The sequence below is a fragment of the Schistocerca serialis genome, chromosome 5 (genome assembly GCF_023864345.2).
Source record: "Schistocerca serialis cubense isolate TAMUIC-IGC-003099 chromosome 5, iqSchSeri2.2, whole genome shotgun sequence".
Lineage (NCBI taxonomy): Eukaryota > Metazoa > Arthropoda > Insecta > Orthoptera > Acrididae > Schistocerca > Schistocerca serialis.
The window spans coordinates 636,505,785-636,533,696 of NC_064642.1; the positions used below are offsets into that span (position 1 = coordinate 636,505,785).

At 43.7% G+C, this 27,912-nt stretch overlaps 1 protein-coding gene across 1 annotated transcript in view; it reads right to left on the minus strand.

Moving 5' to 3' along the window:
- Window positions 1–15,768, minus strand: part of LOC126481330 (muscle, skeletal receptor tyrosine protein kinase-like) — a 617,768-nt gene extending 602,000 nt beyond the window's left edge. Inside the window, exon 1 of the mRNA XM_050104999.1 lies at window positions 15,633–15,768. Coding sequence (XP_049960956.1) covers window positions 15,633–15,672 — 40 coding nt within the window. The 5' untranslated portion in view covers window positions 15,673–15,768. The remainder of the gene's footprint in view (window positions 1–15,632) is intronic.
- Window positions 15,769–27,912: the final 12,144 nt, after the last annotated feature.

Sequence of the window (27,912 nt, forward strand, 5' to 3'; positions counted from 1 at the left end):
GACACAATCATAAACGTCTGTCCCGTCCAGGCAAATGCAAATTCGGGCAGAACAAAATTCAAAAATTATTAAAGTTAAACGTGGAAAATATTAAAGCCACCTTACCAAAAATAAAAACAGCCTTCAGAAAATAACCTCCACAAACTACCAAGCACGGCACCTTCGGTATATGAACGGATTACACTGACCAGACAGTCTAGACAAATTTGAGGCACTTCAATTATCTTTTTAACAGCTATTGGAACAATTCAGCCAGAAACGTAGCAGGTGTTAAAACCTTCGAAGCATTAAAGAAATCTTTATTGACAGTTCTGCAAGGTGGCTGTGGTAACTTAAAACACAGGCTATGCTACTAAGTACAAATAACGTGTCTGGCACAAGGCAGAGCTTCTTAATCCAACACAGTTGTATGATAAGATCCCACTTGCAGCATAGCCAAACCGCTAGGCCTCAAAACGAAAACATAAGTCACAGTCGTTAAATCTCAAATTAAAACAGGGCGCCTACAGTTTTCTGAAGAGGAACGAACTCTAAAATACGCAAACCAACTGATTTACGGTAGAGAGCTGAGCACGTGTTGATAGTTCGTTTATCAAAGAACCAATCGATCACCGTGCGGCCGTATGACTACTAAATTCCAAACCACGCTGGGAGGCAGGCAACAACAGCTCCAACACAGCAAGCTGCGACAGAGATGGCTTTTTCAAGAATTCTCACAAACGATGCTCACCGTGGACTAAGTGGTGGCAATTTCAGGATTCTATTCCCGAGCAGGGTACCCGAGGAAGACACTGGCCTGAAGCACGCCGGGACAGCAGCAGCACCGGCAAGCATGCCGCGACGACAGCCAAACCGCTCCGTCCTGCAAGGCCGGCTCTCAGACTTCCATTAGAAAAATGCCTGCGCGGAAATACTGGCCACGCCTCCCGAAGAAACAAGTACATTAGCCCTTCCAGAAGGAGATTTTTACTCTGCAGCGGAGTGTGCGCTGATGTGAAACTTCCTGGCAGATTAAAACTGTGTGCCGGACCGAGACTCGAACTCGGGACCTTTGCCTTTCGTGGGAAAGTGCTCTACCATCTGAGCTACCCAAGCACGACTCATGCCCCGTCCTCACAGTTTTTCTTCTGCCAGTACCTCGTCTCCTACCTTCCAAACTTTACAGAAGCTCTCCTGCGAACCTTGCAGAACTAGCACGCCCGAAAGAAAGGATATTGCGGAGACATTGCTTAGCCACAGCCTGGGGGATGTTTCCAGAATGAGATTTTCACTCTGCAGCGGTGTGCACTGATATGAAACTTCAGGTCCCGAGTTCGAGTCTCGGTCCGGCACACAGTTTTAATCTGCCAGGTAGTTTCATACCAACGCACAATCCGCTGCAGAGTGAAAATCTCATTCTGGAAACATCCCCCAGGCTGTGCCTAAGCCATGTCTCCGCAATATCCTTTCTTTCAGGAGTGCTAGTTCTGCAAGGTTCGCAGGAGAGCTCCTGTAAAGTTTGGAAGGTAGGAGACGAGGTACTGGCAGAAATAAAGCTGTGAGGACGGGGAGTGAGTCGTGCTTGGATAGCTCAGATGGTAGAGCACTTGCCCGCGAAAAGCAAAGGTCCCGATTTCGAGTCTCGGTCCGGCAAACAGTTTTAATCTGCCAGGAAGTTTCACATTAGCCCTTGTACGTCTGCTCGCAACGACCTCTCAGCTTCGACACCTGCAGCCCCACAAGGATCTGTCTCTCCTGCCTAGAGACCTCCAATCAAAGAAAAGATCCTCTCATGACCAAAGACAGTGTACAGCTCACACATAATACAACATTCCTGGTTATTACGCCGTGGGCACGTGCCTTTCATGTGTAAACGGAATTTTGCTGCAGTCATCGGCGAGACAGGGCGTCAATCAGACATTCAATGAAGCTACTAATACCCTTGAAAACTTCCTCTACAGACGGGGACGAAAAGTAGGACTTAACTCTGAAATCCAGTCGACTGCGGCATAATAGCACGAAACGCTTCCCTCGTGGAAGTTTACATTTTACACAGTGCAGCTCACTGGGCGCAAGGTATCGACCGCGCAGTACGTCTCCTTCAGTTGTGTGCAACAATAGTATCATACCAACAACTGATGTAGCTATTGATTAGGGGGCATGAAATAAGGTAGAATACTCCTAATTAGCACTGAAAGACCTGAGTCCAAACAAGACCCCCGGAGTAGACAACATTTCATTGGAACTACTTGGGAGAGCCAGTCCTGACAAAACTCTACCATCTGGTGAGCAAGATGTATGAAACAGGCGAAATACCCTCAGACTTCAAGAAGAATATAATAATTCCAATCCCAAAGAAAGCAGGTGTTAACGGATGTGAAAATTACCGAACTATCAGTTTAATAAGTCACAGCTGCAAAATACTAACGCGAATTCCTTACAGACGAATGGAAAAACTAGTAGAAGCAGACCTCGGAGAAGACCAGTTTGGATTCCGTAGAAATACTGGAACACGTGAGGCAATACTGACCCTACGATTTATCTTAGAAGATAGATTAAGGAAAGGCAAACCTACGTGTCTAGCATTTGTAGAATTAGAGAAAGCTTTTGACAATGTTGACCGGAATACTCACTTTCAAATTTTGAAGGTGGCAGGGGTAAAATACAGGGAGCGAAAGGCTATTTACAATTTGTACAGAAACCAGAAGGCAGTTGTAAGAGTCGAAGGACATGAAAGGGAAGCAGTGGCTGGGAAGGGAGTGAGGCAGGGCTGTAGCCTATCCCCGATGTTATTCAATCTGTATATTGAGCAAGCAGTAAAGAAAACAAAAGAGAAATTCGGAGTAGGAATTAAAATCAATGGAGAAGAAATTAAAACTTTGAGGTTCGCCGATGACATTGTAATTCTGTCAGAGACAGCAAAGGACTTGGAAGAGCAGTTGAATGGAATGGACAGTGTCTTGAATGGAGGATATAAGATGAACATCAACAAAAGCAAAACGAGGATAATGGAATGTAGTCGCATTAAGTCAGGTGATGCTGAGGGAATTAGATTAGGAAATGAGACACTTAATGTAGTAAAGGAGTTTTGCTATTTGGGGAGCAAAATAACTGATGATGGTCGAAGTAGAGAGGATATAAAATGTAGACTGGCAATGGCAAGGAAAGCGTTTCTTAAGAATAGAAATTTGCTAACATCCAATATATATTTAAGTGTCAGGAAGTCATTTATGAAAGTATTTGTATGGAGTGTAGCCATGTATGGAAGTGAAACATGGACGATAAATAGTTTGGACAAGAAGAGAATAGAAGTTTTCGAATTGTGGTGCTGCAGAAGAATGCTGAAGATTAGATGGGTAGATCACATAACTAATGAGGAGGTATTGAATAGAATTGGGGAGAAGAGAAATTTGAGGCACGAGTAGAAGAAGGGATCGGTTGGTAGGACATATTCTGAGGCATCAAGTGATCACCAATTTAGTATTGGAGGGCAGTGTGGAGTGTAAAAATCGTAGAGGGAGACCAAGAGATGAATACAGTAAACAGATTCAGAAGGATGTAGGTTTCAGTAGGTACTGGGAGATGAAGAGGCTTGCACAGGATAGAGTAGCTGAATCAAACCAGTCTCTGGACTGAAGACCACAACAACATGTATCAAAAATGGCTCTGTTTACTATGGGACTTAACATCTGAGGTCATCAGTCCCCTAGAACTTAGAACTACTTAAACCTAACTAACCTAAGGACATCACACACATCCATGACCGAGGCAGGATTCGAACCTGCGACCGTAGCGATCGCGCGGTTCCAGACTGCAGTGTCTAGAACCACTCGGTCACTCTGGCCGGCTAATACATGTATCGAACTCTGTAAGTTCATCTTCAGTTTGGCTGCATGTTCATGTAATGCTACGTTATGATAAAGGCACAGTTCCAGAATCTCTCTTCTTACTTATTTTTCTTTTGACTATTTTCTTTTCCCGGGTTGGCACCCCTTCGGTAGTAAATAACGGAGATGTTGAGCGATAAATCTGAAATAATGTTCCTCACAATTTTCGTGGAAAGGCAATAATTGTTAGCGTATTGCAATACACTTATAGGAGTTTATGTGGCCAAAGCGAGAAATTTTCTACAGTTTACAACAGATATAAAAAAATTGTTACCGTCCCTGAGTGACTTCTCCATCTGCTCCTGCTTCCGTTTCTCTTCCCTCTCGTACTTCCATAATTGCTAGCACCTCTCCGTCACACACCAAGACGCCACGCGATGCTGGCTGTGGGCGTCTCTCTGCGGCTACCCAGACGCCAGTGAGAGTAGTTTGACGGCCGATCTCACTACTGTTCACGCCGTATTCTTGGAAATCCGGAACCGTTAAGCATCGCTCAAGCAACTTCCCAGTTTTTCTCACAAGTCGATTTCCAACTGTACACAACAAAAGTTCTGTGGTTGAAAGAAGATTCGCTGATAGCTCAGTTGTGGAGTTGAACCTTATGAGATCCCGCACGAAAACTTGCACAAGACATATGTGTCCCTCTAATCGCGGTATAATGTTTGCCAAGGATTTTGTTACGGACCACGGCCAGAGAATAAAACCATTACTTTACAGACGCAGACAAAACATTTATACAGAAATGTCTGTATCCGTCCACGCCTTGGTGTGGCTCAGTCTGCTTAAATGGAAAATAAAGAAAAGAGAAAGCATACGTTTTTAATGTGTATGGAAATTGAATATACATCCTAATCTCTTCTCTCTCTGTCTTTGTCCATCTCCCCTTCCCCTTTCTTTCTCTTTCACCTCCTCGTTCCCCCTCTCTCTCTATCCATGTCTTCCTGCTCCTTATCTCTCCACCTCTCTCAGCCCATTCCCTCCTCCCCCTCTTTCTCTGTCTATCTTCCCATTCCCCCTCCTCTCCCTCTCGTCCTGCCCCTCTCTCCGTCCATCTCCTCCTTCCCGTTTTCTGTCCATTTCATCCCACCACTCTGTCCATCCCCCTTTCTCCCTCTCCCTGTCTTGAGCCTCGTTTATTGTTATTGAAAATTCACGTTATGTCGTAATATCCTAATCATACGACTTATGTGTTTTCTAGCAACGTTACATTATTGCACATTTTATAACGTTTTCCTCTTATTAATTTTTTATAAATACATGTATTACATATATTTAAAAGACAGGTAAATAAAGGTACGCGCCTATATCAATGGAACATTATATCAAAATTTCAAAGTGTTCGGTCAAGAACTTTTTGAGATATACAATGTTCAACAACATTTATATTGTTACACTACTCCCATTAAAAATTGCTACAGCACGAAGATGACGTGCTACAGACGCGAAATTTAACCGACAGGAAGAAGATGCTGTGATATGCGAACGATTACCTTTTAAGAGCTTTCACACAAGGTTGGCGCAGGTGGCGACACTTACAACGTGCTGACGTGAGGAAAGGTTGCAACCGATTTCTCATACACAAACGGTAGTTGACCGGCGTTGCCTGGTGAAACGTTGTTGTGATGCCTCGTGTAAGGAGGAGAAATGCGTACCATCACGTTGCCGACTTTGAAAAAGGTCGGATTGTAGCCTATCGTGATTGCGGTTCATCGTATCGCTACATTGCTGCTCGCGTTGGTCGACATCCAATGACTGTTAGCAGAATATGAAATCGGTGGGTTCAGGAGGGTAATACGGAACGCCGTGCTGGATCCCAACGGCCTCGTATCGCGAGCAGTCTACATGACAGGCATCTGATCCACATGGCTGTAATGAATCGTGCAGCCACGTCTCGATCCCTCAGTCAACAGATGGGGACTTTTGCAAGACAACAACCATCTGCACGAACAGTTCGACGACGTTTGCAGCAGCATGGACTCTCAGCTCGGAGACCATGGCTGCGGTTACCCTTGACGCTGCATCACAGACAGTAGCGCCTGCGATGGTGTACTCAACGACGACCATGGGTGCACGAATGGCAAAACGTCATTTTTCCGGATGAATCCAGATTCTGTTTACAGCATCATGATCGTCGCATCCGTGTTTGGCAACATCGCGGTGAACGCACATTGGAAGTGTGTATTCGTCATCGCCTTACTGGCGTATCACCCGACGTGATGGTATGGGGTGCCATTGGTTACACGTCTCGGTCACCTCTTGTTCGCATTGACGGCACTTTGAACAGTGGACGTTACATTTCGGATGTGTTACGAACCGTGGCTCTACCCTTCATTCGATCCGTGCGAAATCCTACATTTCAGCAGGATAATGCACGACCGCATGTTGCAGGTCCATGTACAGGCCTCTCTGGATAGAGAAACTGTTCGACTGCTGCCCTGGCCAGCACATTCTCCAGATCTCTCACCAATTGAAAACGTATGGTCAATGGTGGGCGAGCAACTGGCTCGTCACAATACGCCAGTCACTACTCTTGATGAACTGTGGTATCGTGTTGAAGCTGCATGGGCAGCTGTACCTGTACACGCCATCCAAGCTCTGTTTGACTCAATGCCCAGGCGTATCAAGGCCGTTATTACGGCCAGAGGTGGTTGTTCTGGGTACTGATTTCTCAGGATCTATGAACCGAAATTGCGTGAAAATGTAATCACATGTCAGTTCTAGTAGAATTTATTTGTCCAATGAATACCCGTTTATCATCTGCATTTCTTCATGGTGTAGCAACTTTAATGGCCAGTAGTGTAAGTGTCGAACTGAAATAAAAATATGGTTTATATGGTCACTCCAAAACACAAATTAAACCACCTCATGGACCATCAACGTAGATATAAAGTTAACCATGTTGAAATGGTTCAAATGGCTCTGAGCAGTATGGGACTTAACTTCTAAGGTCATCAGTCCCCTAGAACTTAGAACTACTTAAATCTAACTAACATAAGGACATCACACACATCCATGCCCGAGGCAGGATTTGTACCTGCGACCGTAGCGGTCGCGCGGTTCCAGACTATAGCGCCTAGAACCGCTTGGCCACTCCGGCCGTCAAAGTTAACCAGTAAGTTGATATTATATATACGTCAATTAGGGTAATTTATTTGTATAAATCAAATAATAATAGCTAGCGATTCATGACATGTTCGATCAGCCACTAATGCGCGTAGTTGTAATCAGCAATAATAGTACATGACATGTCCATGAGAACAAGCGAAACATCATTCTGAGGTCACGTAATCCTTTTCTGTTAGAAAATTAAATATCGTGACAAAAGTTATAGAAAGAATCATATTCACACAAGTTGCGATATAGCCGCACCAAAATCTATGATGATCCAGGAAAATATTTATGCCTTTATTCCAGCTACGGGTCACATTCTATCTACAGAATACCACATTCAGTCAACGAGCCAACCACACAAAAGTGTTATTTACAGTTATAAAAAGGTCGCGGTGTATACATGCAGGATGAAGCTATGGTTGTTACGGATGAAACCAGCGCGGCGCATGACTGGTCGATGGTTTACATGACCAGTCCGGAATTTTGATTAAAACTGCTCAAAAGTATCACTTCATAACGGTATATGTATATATATATACACAGGTAGGAGAACTTCCCTTCACGTAATTCAAACATTCACAGCAAACGGTAACAAAAGAAACAAAATTGTCACGCTAGAATATAGCATCTGTCTGAAAAATAACGTCCTTTGTTAAACCTGCTTCTGGAAAGGAAAAATGTAATCGATGGCAAAGCACTGAGAGTCACAATTTCCAGGAAAGAAATTTTAAAAGAGCTATAAAACTTTCTCGCGCTCTGAAGCGCGTTTGTTCGTAGTACGGAGGCAACGTTTCGAGAAAGATTATTGTCGTCTGACGAAGGATTGTAATGTGTACCTATTAAACAAAAGCTTATCGCGATGCTGACCAAATAAGCTCTCGGGATGAATAATCTCTCATCGCTTCTTCCGCGAAGTTTGCACCAAAGGTACAATCGGAATTATGGATAACTTTTTGTTCGGTCACTGCAGGAAAATATTCTGCAATATTCCGTTCCAGCATATACTCCATTTCCAGCACTTTCCGAGGTAAACTGCATTTGTTGTTATTCACGCTGTTACGTTGGAAGGGGCGCTTGGCGAGATACAATTCCTTGGACTGTTTTCTAGAATACTTTAGTGAGTAACCATTGGCAGTTTGAATTCCCGCTGTTGGCGAAGGCGACCAGTAGTTTGTACTAGTGCAGTACAGTGGTCACTTACACGAGATGGCTGATTCTTGCGGAGAAGGTAACAGCAACCAGCCAATTTTTGTAACGATATTTATTTACACAAATAGCTTCGTTACCGGTTTAGAACCGATAGGCTCATCGACAGACGGCTTATTCACGTTAATTATAATTATCTCTCATTTAATATACTCTGCAAACAATGAAACGTTTATAGTTTGTAAATTTCTACCGTTATATCAATGTATATATCGAAATATCTGTGAGAGGAATTCTTTGACATTGTTATTGTTGTTGTATCGCCATCTTTGTGAACATCCTTCTATGTGGCAAAATGGTGTGTATGTGTGATGCTTCACATATGTGTGTACATAAACATGAAGAAAGGGCTTCATGTAGTGTTCGCTACTGTATGACCACGAGCAGTACGTATTGCAAAGTAACGGCGCGGAAGTTTCGAGAACATTTTGTCTTTAATAATTTGTCTATGTCATTTGTCAATCGTTAACAGGCACGATTACAAAAGACAGTTTCTCACATCATGTTTTGGTTTTAGGGCATCACCACCCTAAAGATTTTTGTTATATGGCGGTATGCAAGTTGGAAAGTAATGTAAGCTACAAGGAAAATGTATCTTAACGTGCACAATCCGTCTGATGATCGAAACCGGTAACGGTGCTATTTGTGTAATTATATAACACTATAAAAAGCGGCTGGTTACTCTTCTTTTCTCTGCAAGAATCAACCAGTATTTTGTACACAGCCATGGTGTCAAAATGTCAGTTTTCGACAAAATAGCTGAGACGTTAGGCTTTAAGATCTGTGTGTGACTTTCGAGTAAAGTGAAAAGACCATACCAATTTAGTGCCTTTAAAATGTCGTACTATGTACCTGCAAAACAGCATCTGCGGGGAGTTTTGCTCCTCTGCTTTTGAAGATATCTGCTGCCGAAAGTGATCGTTTGCTAATGGAAGCGTATGGAGTGTTGGAAACAAAAAGTGTAGAGATTGGTTTAAGGATTCAGACACAGCGGTTCTGAAGCGTGTGACAATTTGTCCTGGTCGGTTTGGTGTACAATTAGTTGCTCCAACTGGATCAGTAGACGAATACTAAAAGCTACGAAACACAGTTGCTCAATCTGAATCGAGCAGTTAAACTCCCACAATTCAACAAAACCTGACGTTTTAACTTCACAGAGTGGGCATATGATTAGTGAAACTGAACAGTTCAAATTTCTAGGTGTTCGGATAGATAGTAAACTGTCGTGGAAAGCCCACGTTCAGGATCTTGTTCAAGGACTTAATGCTGCCATTTTTACTATTCTAACGGTATCTGAAGTGAGTGATCGTTCGACACGAAAATTAGTTTACTTTGCTTATTTTCATTCGCTTATGTCGTATGGTATTATATTTTGGGATAATTCTTCCCATTATAAAAGGATATTTTTGGGTCAGAAACGGGCGGTTCGGGCAATAAGTGGTGTTTAAATTCATAAACTTCTTGTCGATCTCTGTTCACGAGTCTGGGTATTTTGACATTGGCCTGTCAATATATATATATATATATATATATATATATATATATATATATATATATATATATATATATATATATATTCCTTACTGTAATTTCTTGCTAACAATATTGGCTTATTCCCAAGAATAAGCAGGTTTCACTCAGTTAAAACTCGGCAGAAATCAAACGCGCATTTGGGTCGGACTCTTGTGCAGAAAGGTGTACAGTATACTGCTGTATCCATTTTCAATAAGGTAGCACTAGAATTCAAATATATTAGCAGTAATCCACTCGCTCTCAAATCGGAAGTGAAGAGTTTCCTCATGGGTCACTCCTTCTATTCTGTCGAGGAGTTCCTTAAAAAGTTAAGCTGATTATTGTTGTATTACTGATTGCGTTTACTTAAACTTATGGCTTGACTTTTTCTGGGTTCATAAACATTTTATTTTTATCTGTTATTACTTTTAAGTTGTAATTTCATGTACTGACACGTTCCATGACCTTGGAGATTTGCTCTTGAATTTGGTCCTACGGAACTTGACCTCTAAATAAATAAATGCTCAGATACATGACAAAGTCATCTTCTACATGACAATGACGAGCCACATGTAGCAAATCTAGTGAAGGAAATGTCGACGGGATTTCCATGGGATATTTTACCCCCCCCCCCACGCATATTCTCTCATTCCGATGGCTGTTTGTTTTGATCCATGCCACATGACCTTTCTAAAAAAACACCTCTTATCTCTTAAGGATATCGAAAACTAGCTTCATGAGCGGATCACCCCAAAAGAATCTACATTTCTTTATCGCGGAAACAATCTGTTAACCGAAAAGACGAGAAAGATTGTACATGCAGAAGGACACCACTTTTAGTAAATTATCTTCTAGCACGCTATTAAAATAAACGTATTCCTGTCCAAAAACATAATTAATTTCACGAAATGAAACGTACCTCGCAATTGATGGGCCTTCTCCACATACTCTCACTCTTGTGAGGTAACGTCTCAGTTACACCAGCACTAATGGATCTCTGGGTCGTACTAGTATTATCATTTGGAAACCAAGATCTCCAGACATAACAATGTCAGATTTTCGTTAGTAGGACTGGACGAAGACAGAAGTGAGGTAGTGCACGTGTCGCTATGCGAAATGGACTCCTAGGTCGTGTTTTGAGCTCGGCTGCCCTCATAAAGAAACATAGAAATACGCTAAGACAAGCAGTGCAATTTTTATCGTACCTTTAGGTTGATGGTGAATGTTCTCAACACGCAGTTTTAATTTTATGAAAGATATGATTGATGTTCAAATGGTTCAAATGGCTCTGAGCACTATGGGACTTAACTTCTGAGGTCATCAGTCCCTTAGAACTTAGAACTACTTAAACCTAACTAACCTAAGGGCATCACACACACCCATGCCCGAAGCAGGATTCGAACCTGCGACCGGAGCGTTCGCGCGGTTCCAAACTGTAGCGCCTAGAACCGCTTGGCCACCCCGGCCGGCTGGGACGTAACATCTGAGGCCATCAGTCCCCTAGAACTTAAAACTACTTAAACCTAACTAACCTAAGGACATCACACACATCCATACTGGAGGAAGGATTCGAACCTGCGACCGTAGCAGTCGCGCGGTTCCGGACTGAAGCGCCTAGAACCGCTCGGCCACCGCGGCCGGCGTATGATTGATGTCACATCAATAGTTAACCTTGTATCGTTGTAATTCGATAGATGTCTGTATAATATATCTCTTTATATTACAATAAATCTCTCTATAATACTATTGGTACAATAGTACTCTACTGTACAACAGACATACGCTCTTAGCAGCTCCATTTGTATATCCCACCAGGGAGTCATGGAGAATGGAGCAGAGCATTGTTAACTGTAGCAAAATTCAGTGCTAACTACCGGAAATATGAACCACTGAAAATTTAGTAGTTTATAAATTTGTAACCCCACAAACAGGGCGTGTTGAAAAGCAATACCCCAAAAATTTTAATGTAGAAACTCTTAAAGTATTTTAAATGAAACAAACGGCATTAACATTGTACATATTTATTTTTAATGTCTACATATTCCAGCCCACTGCCGCTAGAGGGCTCCAAATTGTCGCATGTCACACGGCGATGTGCAAGGGAACTATGTTGGTACGTGAGAAACAGTGGGCTGTATTCGAGTATCGAAGTCGAACATTGCATCCACACATGGAGTACTCTGTCCTTCAGCACGACAATGCCAGACTACACACGAGCGCTGTGACATCTGCAACAATCCGACGCCTCTGGTTCACTGCCATCGATCATCCCCCCACACAATCCCCCCTTGGCCTCGTCTGATTTTTGTGTGTTTCCAAAACTTAAAGAGCATCTTCGACAACATCAATTCGGCAGCGATGAAGCGCTGGAAGCATAGGTGAGGTTGTGGCTCCATCAACAAAGTTAAACATACTACAGTGACGTTATCAACAAACTCGTCACTCGGGAGAAATGTGTTCGTGGACAGGGTGACTGTTTTGATGAATAAATATGTAGACGCGAATAATAAAAATGCAGAATGTAAATAAAGGTCTATTTATTTAAAATGCTTTTCTATTTTTCATAAAAAGTGGTGGTGGTAAGTTCCTACGGGACCAAACTGCTGAGGTCATCGGTCCCTAGACTTGCACACTACTTAATCTAACTTACTCTAAGGACAACACACACACACACACACACACACACACACACACACACACACACACACACACCAAGGCCCGAGGGAGGACTCGAACCTCCGACGGGAGAGAGCCGAGCGTACCGTGGCAAGACGCCCTCGCCCACGCAGCTAACCCGCGAGGCTTCATAAAAAGTCGGATGCTCTACTCTTGAGTGCTTGCCTGCGATAGCTAACATGATAAAAGTAAGTAAAACCATTTTATTATGATATTAAACACTTACAAGTGTTTCTTCGTGGAGATAGTCAAAACATCATCTTCGCACGACCAATTCTGTCATCCAGAATCCTCGCATCTCCTCCTGGGATATCGTATACACCAGCATTGCGCTGTCATTACAACATACAAAAAATAAACATAATCTGCGCGACAAAGATGTCACTGACTCGTGGACGCTGTACATCGCACTTGCAAATTACTGCAATCACTATGATTCAAAGAGGTTCAGTAATTGAACGAAACCAGTAGCCAGTACCAAAACTACGACATTAGACTGCAATGAAAGATATTTTAAGAGTTGTAATATTCGGTGATTCTTCACTCAGCACCAAAATATCATCATCGTATAATTCAACGTCAGAGAAATTTGTGCTGCTGTATTCTATTTACACACAATGACTAAAATACCTGTTTTCCTGCAGACTTCGAGGAACGAGAATATTTGCAGCGATAAGTCACTACCTTATTAGTAAATACTAAAGAAGTTCGTACTAATATCGTTTCTGACTTACATAGCGAATGAAAAACGTGGCTTCTTTGGTATATCCAGCGGTCTCCTAGGAGAAAATTCTAATGAAAGCTACATATATTTTAGAGTCGGGGCGGCAATTAACATAACATGTATCAAATGTACATATAAACATCGCGAAGGAATATGGAATTATACAGAATAAATTGTTTTAGTTCTGGAAAATATTCTCCAAGGTGTGACTAAGTCATGTCTCCACAATATCCTTTCTCCCACGAGTCCTAGTTCCGCCAGTTTTGCAAGAGATCTTTTGTGAATTTTGGAAGGTCTGAGAAGAGGTACTGGCGTAAGTACAGCTGTGATGATGATGATGATGATGTTTGGTTTGTGGGGCGCTCAACTGCGCGGTCATCAGCGTCCGTACAAAGTTCCAACTTTTACACAGTCCAGTCTTTTTACACAGTCGAATATAGCCACTGTCACGAATGATGATGATGATGTTGATGATGGAATGATAAGGACAACACAAACAACCGGTCCCCACGGGGGAAGGGTGGTGAGTGGCTCTTGGGTTGCTCAGGCGGCTGCGCATTTTGCCGCGAAAGGTAAAGGTTCCGATTTCCAATCTCGGTTGGGCACACAGTTTTAATCCGCCAGGAAGATTGATATAGAATTAAAGTTTAAACAGCTTGCTTCAAAGAAATGACGATGGCGACGCTTGCCACATATGACCCATAACATGCATAGTCGGATCACTTTGAATCATTTTGTTCTTGTAGCAACATAAACGACGGCTGTAGTAAGAGACTACGTAGATGACGCATTGTAACACCCACTGGCTGCACGTGCTGTAGTCACAGACTACTTAATAAAAGCATCTGTTGTCGGCATGTGTAAACAATGGCCATCACCGATCACGTCAAAGCTGCACAGTGCTCAAGCTTTAAAATTTTTTCAATAACGTTTGTTTCTGTACACGATCTAGATTTCAGCTTTCACGTGAATGTCGACAACAATGATCTCACACCATGAACGTATTTTGCTGTATACTGTGCAGGGTGACGTATTATTTCACGCCATCATCGAGTAAAATATTCGTAGACCGTCAACATCATTTTGCTGTGTACTTTGCAGCATGGCAGACACAGTCCAACACATTTGCTTAACACGATATAAATGGTACGAAATTGATGCCTTGTCTTGTGTTTATTTGCGCCTATCACGCATTAAAACACATATTAAACGCTCAAAAATAGACTTAGATGACTTGACGCACTACACGAGTTTCCGTAAAAATTATGCCTACAAACTTTTGCATTTATCTACATTGGGCTGTAAGATAATGTGCTGCACTTCTACAGGACGGTAATTTCGTACCATTTAGATCATGTTAAGCGAACGTGTTAAACTGTTTCGATGTCGTCCTGCACAGTACACAGCAATCATCTTAGTGGTCTACGACCGTTGTACTCGATAATGGGGTGAAATAATATGTCAGCACGCGCAGTACAAAGCAAAATACGTTAATGGTCTAAGAGCACTGACCTCGATAATGCCGTGGAAACCGAAAACTATATTGTACATCTACTTCTACATCTACATGATTACTCTGCAATTCACATTTAAGTGCTTGGCAGAGGGTTCATTGAACCAGAATCATACTATGTCCCTACCATTCCACTCCTGAACAGCGCGCGGGAAAAACGAACACCTAAACCTTTCGGTTCAAGCTCTTATTTCTCTTATTTTATTTTGATGATCATTCCAACCTATGTAGGTTGGGCTCAACAAAATGTTTTCGCATTCGGAAGAGAAAGTTGGTGACTGAAATTTCGGGAATACATCTCGCCGCGACGAAAAACGTCTTTGCTTTAATGACTTCCATCCCAACTCGCGTATCATATCTGCCACACTCTCTCCCCTATTACGTGATAGTACAAAACGAGCTGCCGTTTTTTGCACCCTTTCGATGTACTCCGTCAATCCCACCTGGTAAGGATCCCACACCGCGCAGCAATATTCTAACAGAGGACGAACGAGAGTAATGTAAGCTGTCTCTTTAGTGGACTTGTTGCATCTTCCAAGTGTCCTGCCAATGAAACGCAACCTTTGGCTCGCCTGCCCCATAATATTATCTATGTGGTCTTTCCAACGGAAGTTGTTCGTAATTATAACACCCAGGTACTTAGTTGTATTGACAGCCTTGAGAATTGTACTATTTATCGAGTAATCGAATTCCAACGGATTTCTTTTGAAATATACAGTCAAGTGGCGGTTTATTCCTTAAGAAAGGGGAACAAAAACCAGTGTATGACTATAGGTCAGCATCATCGAAAACTGATACTCCTTTGGTAGCCCGAAGTTTATCAGAGCAGATTATTGAATCGCACACGTAAACGCTGAAAACTCTATGGAAATATCTTTTGCAATCCACTTATAGCGATTAAACGTTTGGCCACCTCTGACACTCTGGACGATCGACACCGGCGTGTTCGGAGCGTAGTAAAGTATCAGCGCTTCGCCGCAGGCCGGCACGCCTCCCGCCAACGCTCGGCCGGTGGCCCACTCACCGTGGTCGGCGCTCCTGCGGAAGAGCGGCGGCCCGTCCATGTCGGCACTCCACTGACGCTCCTGGATGCTGCTGGACGCTCCGCCGACGCACCACTACTGCCGCTGCCGCGCGCCACTCGGGCTGCCGCCGCGGCCGCACGGCGCATGCGCAGATGCGGAGCCGGCTCCGGCACCCGGTTGCAACAATCGCTCTCTTTCAGCGCCGGCCGAACACTGCGCGTCAGTGTCTCCGCGGACGGGGAAACACCCTCTCCGCTCTGTGACGCGCCCCTAGCCGCCCACGTCTCAATTAGCGGACCCTGCGTCCCCCTCCTCCCCTGATACGCATCTCGGCCGACTGGCTGCTAGGGGTGTCTCTGACGAATGACCCCCCGCTATATCTCGTTACACAGCACTCCAAACGTTCGAGTACACTAATGTTCGTGAAATTGCAATACGCAGAAAGATGCGGAGAGATTCCAGTGACCAAAGAATTGCACAAGAATGTGTGGTAGTAACTACACTACTGGCCATTAAAATTGCTACACCAAGAAGAAATGCAGATGATAAACGGGTATTCATTGGACAAATACATTATACTAGAACTGACATGTGATTACATTTTCACGCAGATTGGGTGCATAGATCTTGAGAAATCAGTACCCAGAACAAACACCTCTGGCCGCAATAACGGCCTTGATACGCCTGGGCATTGAGTCAAACAGAGCTTGGATTGCGTGTACAGGTACAGCTGCCCATGCAGCTGCAACACGATACCACAATTCATCAAGAGTAGTGACTGGCGTATTGTGGCGAGCAAGTTGCTCGGCCACCATTGACCAGACGTTTTCAATTGGTGAGAGTTCTGGAGAATGTGCTAGCCAGGGCAGCAGTCGAACATTTTCTCCATCCAGAGAGGCCCGTACAGGACCTGCAACATGCGGTCGTGCAAATCCTGCTGAAATTTAGGGTTTCGCAGGGATCAATTGGAGGGTAGAGCCACGGGTCGTAACACATCTGAAATGTAACGGCCATTGTTCAAAGTGCCGTCAATGCGAACGAGAGGTGACCGAGACGCGTAACCAATGGCACCCCATACCATCACCCCGGGTCATACGCCAGTATGGCGATGACGAATACACGCTTCCAATGTGCGTTCACCGCCATATCGCCAAACACGGATGCGACCATAGTGATGCTGTAAACAGAACCTGGATTCATCCAAAAAAATGACGTTTTGCCATTCGTGCACCCATGGTCGTCGTTGAGTACACCATCGCAGGCGCTCCTGTCTGTGATGCAGCGTAAAGGGTAACCGCAGCCATGGTCTCCGAGCTAATAGTGCATGCTAATGCAAACGTCGTCGAACTGTTCGTGCAGATGGTTGTTGACTTGCAAACGTCCCCATCTGTTGACTCAGAGATCGAGACGTGGCTGCACGATCCGTTACAGTCATGCAGATAAGATGCCTGTCATCTCGACTGCTAGTGATACGAGGCCGTGGGATCCAGCACGGCGTTCCGTATTACCCTCCTGAACCCACCGATTCCATATTCTGCTAACAGTCATTGGATGTCGATCAACGCGTTCAGCAATCTTGCGATACGATAATCCGCAATCGCGATAGGCTACAATCCGACCTTTATTAAAGTCGGAAACGTGATGGTAAACATTTCTCCTCCTTACACGAGGCGTCACAACAACGTTTCACCAGGCAACGCCGGTCAACTGCTGTTTGTGTGTGAGAAATCAGTTGGAAACTTTCCTCATGTGAGCACGCTGTAGGTGTCGCCACCGGCGCCAAACTTGTGAGAATGGTCTGAAAAGCTAATCAAATGGTTCAAATGGCTCTGAGTACTATGGGACTTAACTTCTGAGGTCATCAGTCCCCTAGAACTTAGAACTACTTAAACCTAACTAACCTAAGGACTTCACACACATCCATGCCCAAGGCAGGATTCGAACCTGCGACCGTAGCGGTCGGGTGGTTCCAGACTGAAGCGCCTAGAAACGCTCCGCCACTGCGGCCGGCAAAAGCTAATCATTTGCATGTCACAGCATCTTCTTCCTGTCGGTTAAATTTCGCGTCTGTAGCACGTCATCATCGTGGTGTAGCAATTTTAATGGCCGGTAGCGTACATTGGTTAACCCTCTATTACACGGAGTTACCAGTTATCAGAAAACGGAAAATTTAAGTATAATGTCATAGAAACCACTCGTGCATGCATGCTGTTGCCATCTGGCAACGCACACTGTCTGGCTGGATCGAGATAGGCAGTGTTTAGCGTCATTATGTTGGCATAAACAGTTAAAAATCGACAATCTTTGCTGAAGGTCTAGAGTAAGTGAACACACGAGGAAGCACAAAGAGTTCTTCTTACGGGGCAGCCGCAACTGTACAAGTCCATTTACATAGTTTTCCTGTTTGTGTTCCCGGTAGCACAGCACGGGGGATGGTTGTTATGAAATTTTTGTCCATTTTGCCCTTTTGATACGGAACCTTTAGTTCCATGACAATATTGGAATGACGATGACTTCAGATGATTAAGTAATTTTATTTCTTACACCATATGATAGAACTTTAAGTGTTCCGAAACCAGTCGCGAGTACACAATAAAAGATTGTGAGTAATGCAAATGTCCTGCGGTTTCTTCATTTTTTAATATACGCGCGGAAGCAGCAGAAAGAGTGAATTTTTTATTTTAAATTTTTAAGATATATTAAATTATGCCTAACGACAGAACTGTTCTTAAGTCTCTGTACCTGAACGATTTATAATTAATCTTTATTTTAGCTTTGAATATTGAATAAATAAAAACTAGTTCGAAATTTCTAAGTCGGTTTCCTAAAAAAAAAAAAAATGCAATAGAGCGTTTTGCAGAGTGCAAGGATGACATTAGCTACATGGTCATAAAGGTGCACAGCGAATGCCATAAGTTTAGTTTAACTGTTAATTTAGAGAAAATGGTGCATCTGGTTACTGGAAGAGTTGCTGAAGAACTGACGTTGGATTTTGGGGTGCTAACGATGATGGAGTCTTATAAATATTTGGAAGCCATTATTAACAAAGATAGGTTCATAAAAATCCGCGTTGACTTTAACGTACAGTGAGGGGACAAAAGCAATGGGGATACCTCCTAATATCGTGTCGGACTTCCTTTTGCCCGGCATAAGACAGTAGCTCGACGTGGCGTGGACCTCCGTTGTAGAAAAATTGAGCCATACTGCCTCTACAGCCGTCGATAATTGCGAAAGTCTGGCGTGTGCAGGATTTTGTGCACGAACTGGCCTTTCGATTACGTCGGGCGATCTGGGTAACCAATTGATTCGATCGTATTGTTCAGAATGTTCTTCAAACAAATTTTGAACGACTGTGTTCCGATGACAAGGCACATTGTCATCATTAGAAATTTCATCGGTTTTTGGAAATATTAAGTCCATGAATGGTTGCAAATGATCTCTAAGTAACCGCACGTAACCATTTCCAGTCAGTGATTGGTTCAGTTCGACTAGAGGACCTAGCCCATTCCATGCAGAGGCATCCACACCATTATGGAGTCACCACCAGCTTGCACAGTGCCTTGTTGACAGCTTGGGTCCATGGCTTCGTGGAGTCTGTGCCACACTCGAAACCTGCCATCAGAGTTTTTCAACCAGCCGACGGTTTTCCAGTCGTCTAGGGTCCAACCGACATGATCACGAGCTCAGGATGCAAACGATGTCTTGCTGTCAGCAAAGGCACTCGCGTCGGTCATGTGCTACCATAGCCCATTAACACCAAATTTTGCCACGCTGTCCTAACGGTTTTTTAATATATTTTTTTTATTTGGCCTTTGAGTGTGTATTCAATTTAGCCATCGGCAACACATAGTGACAATGTACACATAATTGAATAAACAAATACAGAAATGCATATTTACAAGAATAAAAAGCTTAACTGTTACAGTTTTGTACAAAATATTTTAAAAATTGATTTGAATTGGAAAATAATTAAAAGTGTCTTGGCTTACAATTAACACCAATTCTGAAATTTCTTTATCAGCAAGACATATTTATAATTTACGTACACCATTAAAACCTACAGATTGTGACCAGTACTCTTGATGAAGTTAACTATCACTTTATGTGGTGTCACCGCCAGACACCACACTTGCTAGGTGGTAGCTTTAAATCGGCCGTGGTCCATTAGTACATGTCGGACACGCGTGTCGCCACTGTGTGATCGCAGACCGAGCGCCACCACAAGGCAGGTCTCGAGATACGGACTAGCACTCGCCCCAGTTGTACGGACGACTTTGCTAGCGACTACACTGACGAAGCCTCGCTCATTTGCCGAGCAGATAGTTAGAATAGCCTTCAGCTAAGTCCATGGCTACTACCTAGCAAGGCGCCATTAGTAACATTGCATGTACAGTCCTGGAAATTGAAATAAGAACACCATGAATTCATTGTCCCAGGAAGGGGAAACTTTATTGACACATTCCTGGGGTCAGATACATCACATGATCACACTGACAGAACCACAGGCACATAGACACAGGCAACAGAGCATGCACAATGTCGGCACCAGTACAGTGTATATCCACCTTTCGCAGCAATGCAGGCTGCTATTCTCCCATGGAGACGATCGTAGAGATGCTGGATGTAGTCCTGTGGAACGGCTTGTCATGCCATTTCCACCTGGCGCTTCAGTTGGACCAGCGTTCGTGCCGGACGTGCAGACCGCGTGAGACGACGCTTCATCCAGTCCCAAATATGCTCAATGGGGGACAGATCCGGAGATCTTGCTGGCCAGGGTAGTTGAGTTACACCTTCTAGAGCACGTTGGGTGGCACGGGATACATGCGGACGTGCATTGTCCTGTTGGAACAGCAAGTTCCCTTGCCGGTCTAGGAATGGTAGAACGATGGGTTCGATGACGGCTTGGATGTACCGTGCACTATTCAGTGTCCCCTCGACGATCACCAGTGGTGTACGGCCAATGTAGGAGATCGCTCCCCACACCATGATGCCGGGTGTTGGCCCTGTGTGCCTCGATCGTATGCAGTCCTGATTGTGGCGCTCACCTGCACGGCGCCAAACACGCATACGACCATCATTGGCGCCAAGGCAGAAGCGACTCTCATCGCTGAAGACGACACGTCTCCATTCGTGCCTCCATTCACGCCTGTCGCGACACCACTGGAGGCGGGCTGCACGATGTTGGGGCGTGAGCGGAAGACGGCCTAACGGTGTGCGGGACCGTAGCCCAGCTTCATGGAGACGGTTGCGAATGGTCCTCGCCGATACCCCAGGAGCAACAGTGTCCCTAATTTGCTGGGAAGTGGCGGTGCGGTCCCCTACGGCACTGCGTAGGATCCTACGGTCTTGGCGTGCATCCGTGCGTCGCTGCGGTCCGGTCCCAGGTCGACGGGCACGTGCACCTTCCGCCGACCACTGGCGACAACATCGATGTACTGTGGAGACCTCACGCCCCACGTGTTGAGCAATTCGGCGGTAGGTCCACCCGGCCTCCCGCATGCCCACTATACGCCCTCGCTCAAAGTCCGTCAACTGCACATACGGTTCACGTCCACGCTGTCGCGGCATGCTACCAGTGTTAAAGACTGCGATGGAGCTCCGTATGCCACGGCAAACTGGCTGACACTGACGGCGGCGGTGCACAAATGCTGCGCAGCTAGCGCCATTCGACGGCCAACACCGCGGTTCCTGGTGTGTCCGCTGTGCCGTGCGTGTGATCATTGCTTGTACAGCCCTCTCGCAGTGTCCGGAGCAAGTATGGTGGGTCTGACACACCGGTGTCGATGTGTTCTTTTTTCCATTTCCAGGAGTGTATATATGGAGTCTCACTTATATCGGCAATAGCGATGTACCAAGGATGGATTAAAGTTAAGTATTACAGAAGCTACGTACTTTTCTTTATAGCATTCATTACGTATCCAGTTACAGACCTATCTCTTGCCTGCTAAACGCGTGCCTTTCGGCTACTTCCGTGGCGTGGCTGCCTTTCTACGCCACAACACTTTATATAGACGAACGTCTTTAGTACACAAAAGAGAAGAAGCTGATTGAGGAAGATGGTAGCCCATACTCAGCAATGTCCTAACGGTTACGTTCGTCTTACGTTGAATCTGCGGTTGTTTCAGGCAGTGTTGCTTGTCTGCTAGCAGTGTTACTTGTCTGCTATCAATGACAACTCGGCGCAAACGCTACTGCTCTTTGTCGTTAAGTGGAGGCCGTAGGCCCCTGCGTTGTCCGTGGTGAGCGGTAAGGCCTGAAATTTGTTGTTCTCAGCACACTCTTGACACTGTGGATCGCGGAATACTGAATTCCCTAACGATTTCCGAAATGGAATGTCACATGCGTCTAGCTCCAAATATCATTCCGCATTCAAAGTCTATTAATTCCCGTCATGCGGTCATCATCATGCGGGGAATATTTTCACATGAAACACCCGAGTACAAATGATAGCCTAGTGTACGCGATACTACCGCCATCTGTATATGTGCTTACCACTATCCCATGACGTTGTGACCTCAGTGTACATATAGGCGTCTGAACGTTCGAGTACACTACCATACGTGGAAATTGCAACAGGCAGAAAAATATGGAGAGATTTCAGTGGCCAAAGAGCTGCGACAAGAATGTGTGATAGCATCTACATTACTTAAAATACTGGGTGGTTGTAATTTACCTTCGCTAATTGAGCCAGCGCAGATGAAAATGTTAACCATGGGCACCCAGTTTGATAGGGATTATGTTCAGACTGTTCGCTACAGCATATGAGCTGTAAGTATTGTCGGTGTCATGACTTGTCTTTAGGCAGTAGTGCTGGTACGGCGACGTAGGTTTGAAACATAAACAAGTGTGCATTACATTTGTAGATAGTCAACACTGGCCTGGGCAATGTGAGCACAATTTTACTCGTAAAGCTGTTCCATCAAAATAACAGTAATACAGCTGCTGTTTTTAGCGAGTTTCGACGCCTTATAGAAATACGCAGAGGCAGTTGTTCTGCTGCGCCAGAGCTAAAGAACAAGATTTGGAATTTCGAATTAACTGGCGATTAGGGAATTGCTCCTGGAGAAGAAAATTGCACCACAAATTGTTGAAGGAGTTACTGTTGCCATCAATGTGAATGCTGGACGCAGTGTGCGAGCTCCAAGAAGTGCACGGACTGTGTCACGACAGCCTAAATTTCCACGGTCCACCGACCGAAAAGTGCTGCAAGCAGTTAATTGTGAAGTGGTATCTCTAGCGCAGTTGCAGGCTGTCGTGGATGTGGATGCGAATGAGCCTCACACTGAGCATCGTTTATAAGCTGGAAGGTAAACATGGTACTCAATTGACAACTAAAAACCACTCATGTGGAAATTAAACTGTGTTACTTTCAATGGTTTTCTCATTATTTCTCTTCCGCGCGTCTATACAAACGTTTCCACGAAGTTTCTTTGTCCTACAACACTCGTTTCTCATGGGGGCTCTCAAGTAGCGAAACTTCGATTATAACCACTCTGCCGGCCGAGGTGGCCGTGCGGTTCTAGGCGCTTCAGTCCGGAACCGCGAGACTGCTACGGTCGCAGGCTCGAATCCTGTCTCGGGCATGGATGTATGTAATGTCCTCAGTTAGGTTTAAGTAGTTCTAAGTTCTAGGGGACTGATGACCTCAGATGTTAAGTCCCATAGTGCTCAGAACCATTTGAACCATAACCACTCTGTATACTAGTATTCTGCCTTAAATTGGTATAAACATTTCTATCGTAGTATGGCTGCGCCTATAATTAATGACGAGCTGTACGCTTTGCTTTTTGCTGATATTCAAATCATTTTTGGAGAGGACAAATTTGACATGAGTTACAGGGTTCGAAAATTGGACAGATAGTTTCAGAAGTGCAATTTAACCATCAATTTAGAGAAAAGGTGTATTTGTTTACTGTAGCAGTTAGCCAAGATCCATCGTTAGATTTTAGGGTTGAAAGCTCTATGTAGACTTACAACTATTTAGGAGTCACGATTAACAAAGACGGATCCAAGAACCAAAATTAAGACCACGTTAACACCAACGTAGACGTACAACCAAATAATTGAATGCAGATTTATGGAGAACATACATTAGATAAGAAACGAAGATTACGACATTTAAAACTGCTCTGGAAATTATAGAACCATTACACTCGTCTTCCATTATTCTACTCCAGCTCCATATTCCATGCTCTTCAAATTGTTCAGTACAACCTACAGGTTCTGTAAGTTTTCTTCACTTTCAATGAGAGTAAGAATAACATCAATGAATCGTCATTAATAAGCCTTCGCTCTGAATTTCAATCACACTCCTTATCCCCTCTCTTATTTCTGTCACTGCTTTCTCGATGTATACATCGAACAGTAGTGTATCCGTGTCTTACATCCTTACTAACCGGAGAACGTTTCTATTGCTCATCCAGTCTTGTTTTTTCATCACGGTTCTTGGACACACTGCGTATTATACGTCTTATTACATCTATTTTTCTAAAAATTTCGAGCATCTTGCACTATTTAACGTTGTGAAAAATTTATTTTAGGTCGTCAGATGCTGCGAAAGTCTCTGGATTTCTCGTAAATATTGCTTCCATTATCAAGTGCATCGTCGCAACTGCTTCTGCACTGCTTTTTCCGTTTCCTGAAGCACAAATAATCATAATGAAAAAAAAGATATTTTCTTTTCCATTGTTCTGTGTACGATTCGTGTCAGTACTTGGGTACGTGAAATTTTAAACTGATCCTGCTAAAATTACTGCATTTACCTGCATTAACCTCATGACTGGATGGATGATATTCTTCTGCGAGTTCGATGTTATGTCTCCAGTCTTACAGATTTGACTAACAAATTTCTGTTATAGTCTGGTTGCCACATCCTCTAATCTGAGAAATTACATAGGACTGCTGTCTATCCCTTCGGTCTTGTTTGATCGCACATTTTCCAAAGTTCTGTCAGACACTGACGCTAAAAGCTGTATCTGTCTCACCTTTGTTCCTGTACCACACCAGTGGGCAAGTCTTCTACCTAGCACAGACACTCAGTGTATTTTTTCCGCTCATCCGCCTTGTCCTCTGCGTTTAACAGTGGAATTCTATTTTCACTCTTAAGGATGACGCCCTAGCTTTTAATTCGCCAAAAGTTATTTCGTTTCTTTTATATGCTGATCTGTTCTTCCAACGACCATTACCATTTCAGGAAATGTATTCGCAATTGAGGATGTGAACCAGCATCGGCTACAAATGGGAATAACAGTAACGAAAATTTTGTCGTAGATCGAGACTCGAACCCGAATTTCCTGCTTTACACGTACGATCACCATAATCACCCTTTTTTCCATCTCATTTTGTTAGTTATTGTTCGTTGCATTTGTTCGTGCCGGACGTCCCGTAACACCCGTTGAGGTTCGTTGATAATACATTGATTCAATTTTTCTATTACAAATTACAGCTAATCCTTTAACCGAAAACGCTGAGACACCGTGCCGGCACCGATACAGCTATCCGAACACCAGTTAGCGTCAGATCCAAACTTCCACGTGTCGTCGTCCACGTGTCAGAAACTGCTTACGTACGTTACGTACATTCCCATCCAGGAAAGACACACATATTTAACTCGCGCGTTACGCATATTCCCACCTAGGAAAGACATATACAGGGTATAAATTTTAAGTTGACAAACCAGAATAACTCGAAAAATAAGCTTCACACGAAAAAATGTGTAGAATCCAAAGTTGATTATTTTCGAGGGGGATACCTCCTGGTGCTAAAATTAGCCCGCGACCCCAACCCCCTTGGGGGTGGGGCGGGAGGCAACTTTAAAATTTAAAATGGGAACCCCCATTTTTATTGCAGAATCAGATTCTTCATAAAAAAAAACTACGTACATTTTGCCTTAAACATTTGTTTTGATTCTTGGTAGTTGGTGCTGTAATTCAAGAAAATCCATGAGGAAAATGGTTACGCATAAATAAAAAATACTTATTTACTTAGTAAATTTTGATTCGCTAAAACCAAAGATCTCGCCATAGGGTGGGGTTTGAGAGAGAAGAATTAGAGTTTTACAATTATTGACCCAAATCTACGGAAAAGAGATATATTCGGTCAACATTTGTAAGCCCCTAATTCCTCTCTCTCAAACCCCACCCTATGGGCAGAGAGGGAGAGTTTTAGTTTTAGCGAATCAAAATTTAGGAAGTAAATATGTATTTTTTATTTATCCGTAACCATTTTCCACACAAAAACGAGAGCATGGGTTTTCTTGAATTACAGCACCAACTACCAAGAATCAAAACAAATGTTTAAGACAAAATGTACGTAGTTTTTTGTGAATAATCTGATTCTGCAATAAAAAATGGGGGTTCCCATTTGAAATTTTAAAGTTGCCTCCCGCTCCACCGCCAGGGGACTGGGGTAGCGGGCGAATTTTAGCACCAGGAGATGGCCTCCTCGAAAATAATCAACTTTGGATTCTACACATTTTTCGTGTGACGCTTATTTTTCGTGTTATTCTGGCTTGTCAACTTAAAATTTACACTCTGTATATTGAACGTCAACAGCCTGACATTGGCTAATAAATACTAAACAGCGGTGCCTGTGCTATTAAGAAGTACGAAGCAGGGTGGTTCATATTCGCAACTGCGAATATATTTCCCGCATTTCTTGACGGCTGTAGTCACTGCAGTGGTTGTTCCTCCGGATTCGCATCCATGTCCGAAGGAACATTTCGTCGTAGTTCTTAATAACACAGATACTGCTGTTTCGCGTTACATTTTAGATTTCTTTGCATTTTCTCTGCAACTATGTACACGGTACGAGCCCAATTGTCCCCAAAGGGGTCTTAAATTTCCTGGTGGCGGTGTGGAGTGACGCCACTGGCTCATGGGGGAGTGGGGTGGGGACGGGGGTTGGTGTGGCAGTCCCCGTATTGTCCGGGGCGGAAGAAACAGCGGCGGGCACGAGTTGGAAGAACTGCAAGTGCCAGGCCGCCGTGTCAGTAATTGCATCTGGGCGAGGAGTATCGGTTTTACTTGGCGGTCTACATGGAAGTGTTTGAGAATGCGGCGCGACTCCATTGCGTCTGTCAAACACATTTCATGACGGATTTTGGCAACGAACTTTCATTCCACAAGGAAGCATTGTGCACAACGGCAGTAGATCAACTAAGAAAGGATAGGAAAGCAGCCGGCGATATACTGTCTGGCGATATACCATCTGAATTTCGGAAAAAAAAATCATCCACACAATTCCAAGTGCGAGAATTAACGCGCAATCAGCTTAACGGCTCAAGCGCCCAAGTTACTGACCAGAATAATATACAGAAGACATGAAAAGAAAACTGAGGATATGTCAGATGACGATCAGTTCGGCTTTAGGAAAGGTAAAGGCATCAGAGAGGCACTTATGAGGTAGCGGTTGACAATGGAAGCCAGACTAGAGAAAAATCAAGACACGTTTACAGGATCCGTCGACGTGGAAAAACCATTCGACAGTGTCAAATGATGCAATGTGTTCGAAATTCTCTGAAAAATATGGGCAAACTATAGGGAAAGAAGGGTACTATACAGTCTGTACGAGAGCCAAGAGGGAGTTTAAGAGTAGGAGTAGAAGAACGAATTGCTATGACTAAAAATGGTGTACGACAGGGATGTAGTCAGTCGTCCCTACTATTCAGTCTATACATCGAAGAAGAATTACGGAAATAAAAGAAAGGTCCAAGTGTGAAATTAAAATTCAAGGTGAAAGGATATGAATGACAAGATTCGCTGATGACATTACTATCTTCAGTACACGTGATATACTTAGTGAAATGATCAGTGTAATGAGTACAGAATATGGATTGAGAGCAAATCGAAGAAAGACGAAAGTAATGAGAACTAGATGAAATGAGAACAGCGGGAAACTTTGCATCAGGATTGGTCATCACGAATTATATGAAGTTAAGCCACTCTGCTTCCTAGGCAGTAAAATAACCAATGAAAGCAGAGTAGCGCTGGCAAAAAGGGCATTCCCGACCAAGGGAAGTCTGCTGGTAACAAACATGACTTAATCTGGGGAAGAAATTTCTGAGAATGTGCGCTTGGAGCACGGCATTATATATATATATATATATATATATATATATATATATATATATATATATATATATATATAGGGTGAGTCACCTAACATTACCGATGGATATATTTCGTAAACCACATCAAATACTGACGAATCGATTCAACAGACCGAACGAGAGGAGAGGGGCTAGAGTAATTGGTTAATACAAACCATAAAAAATGCACG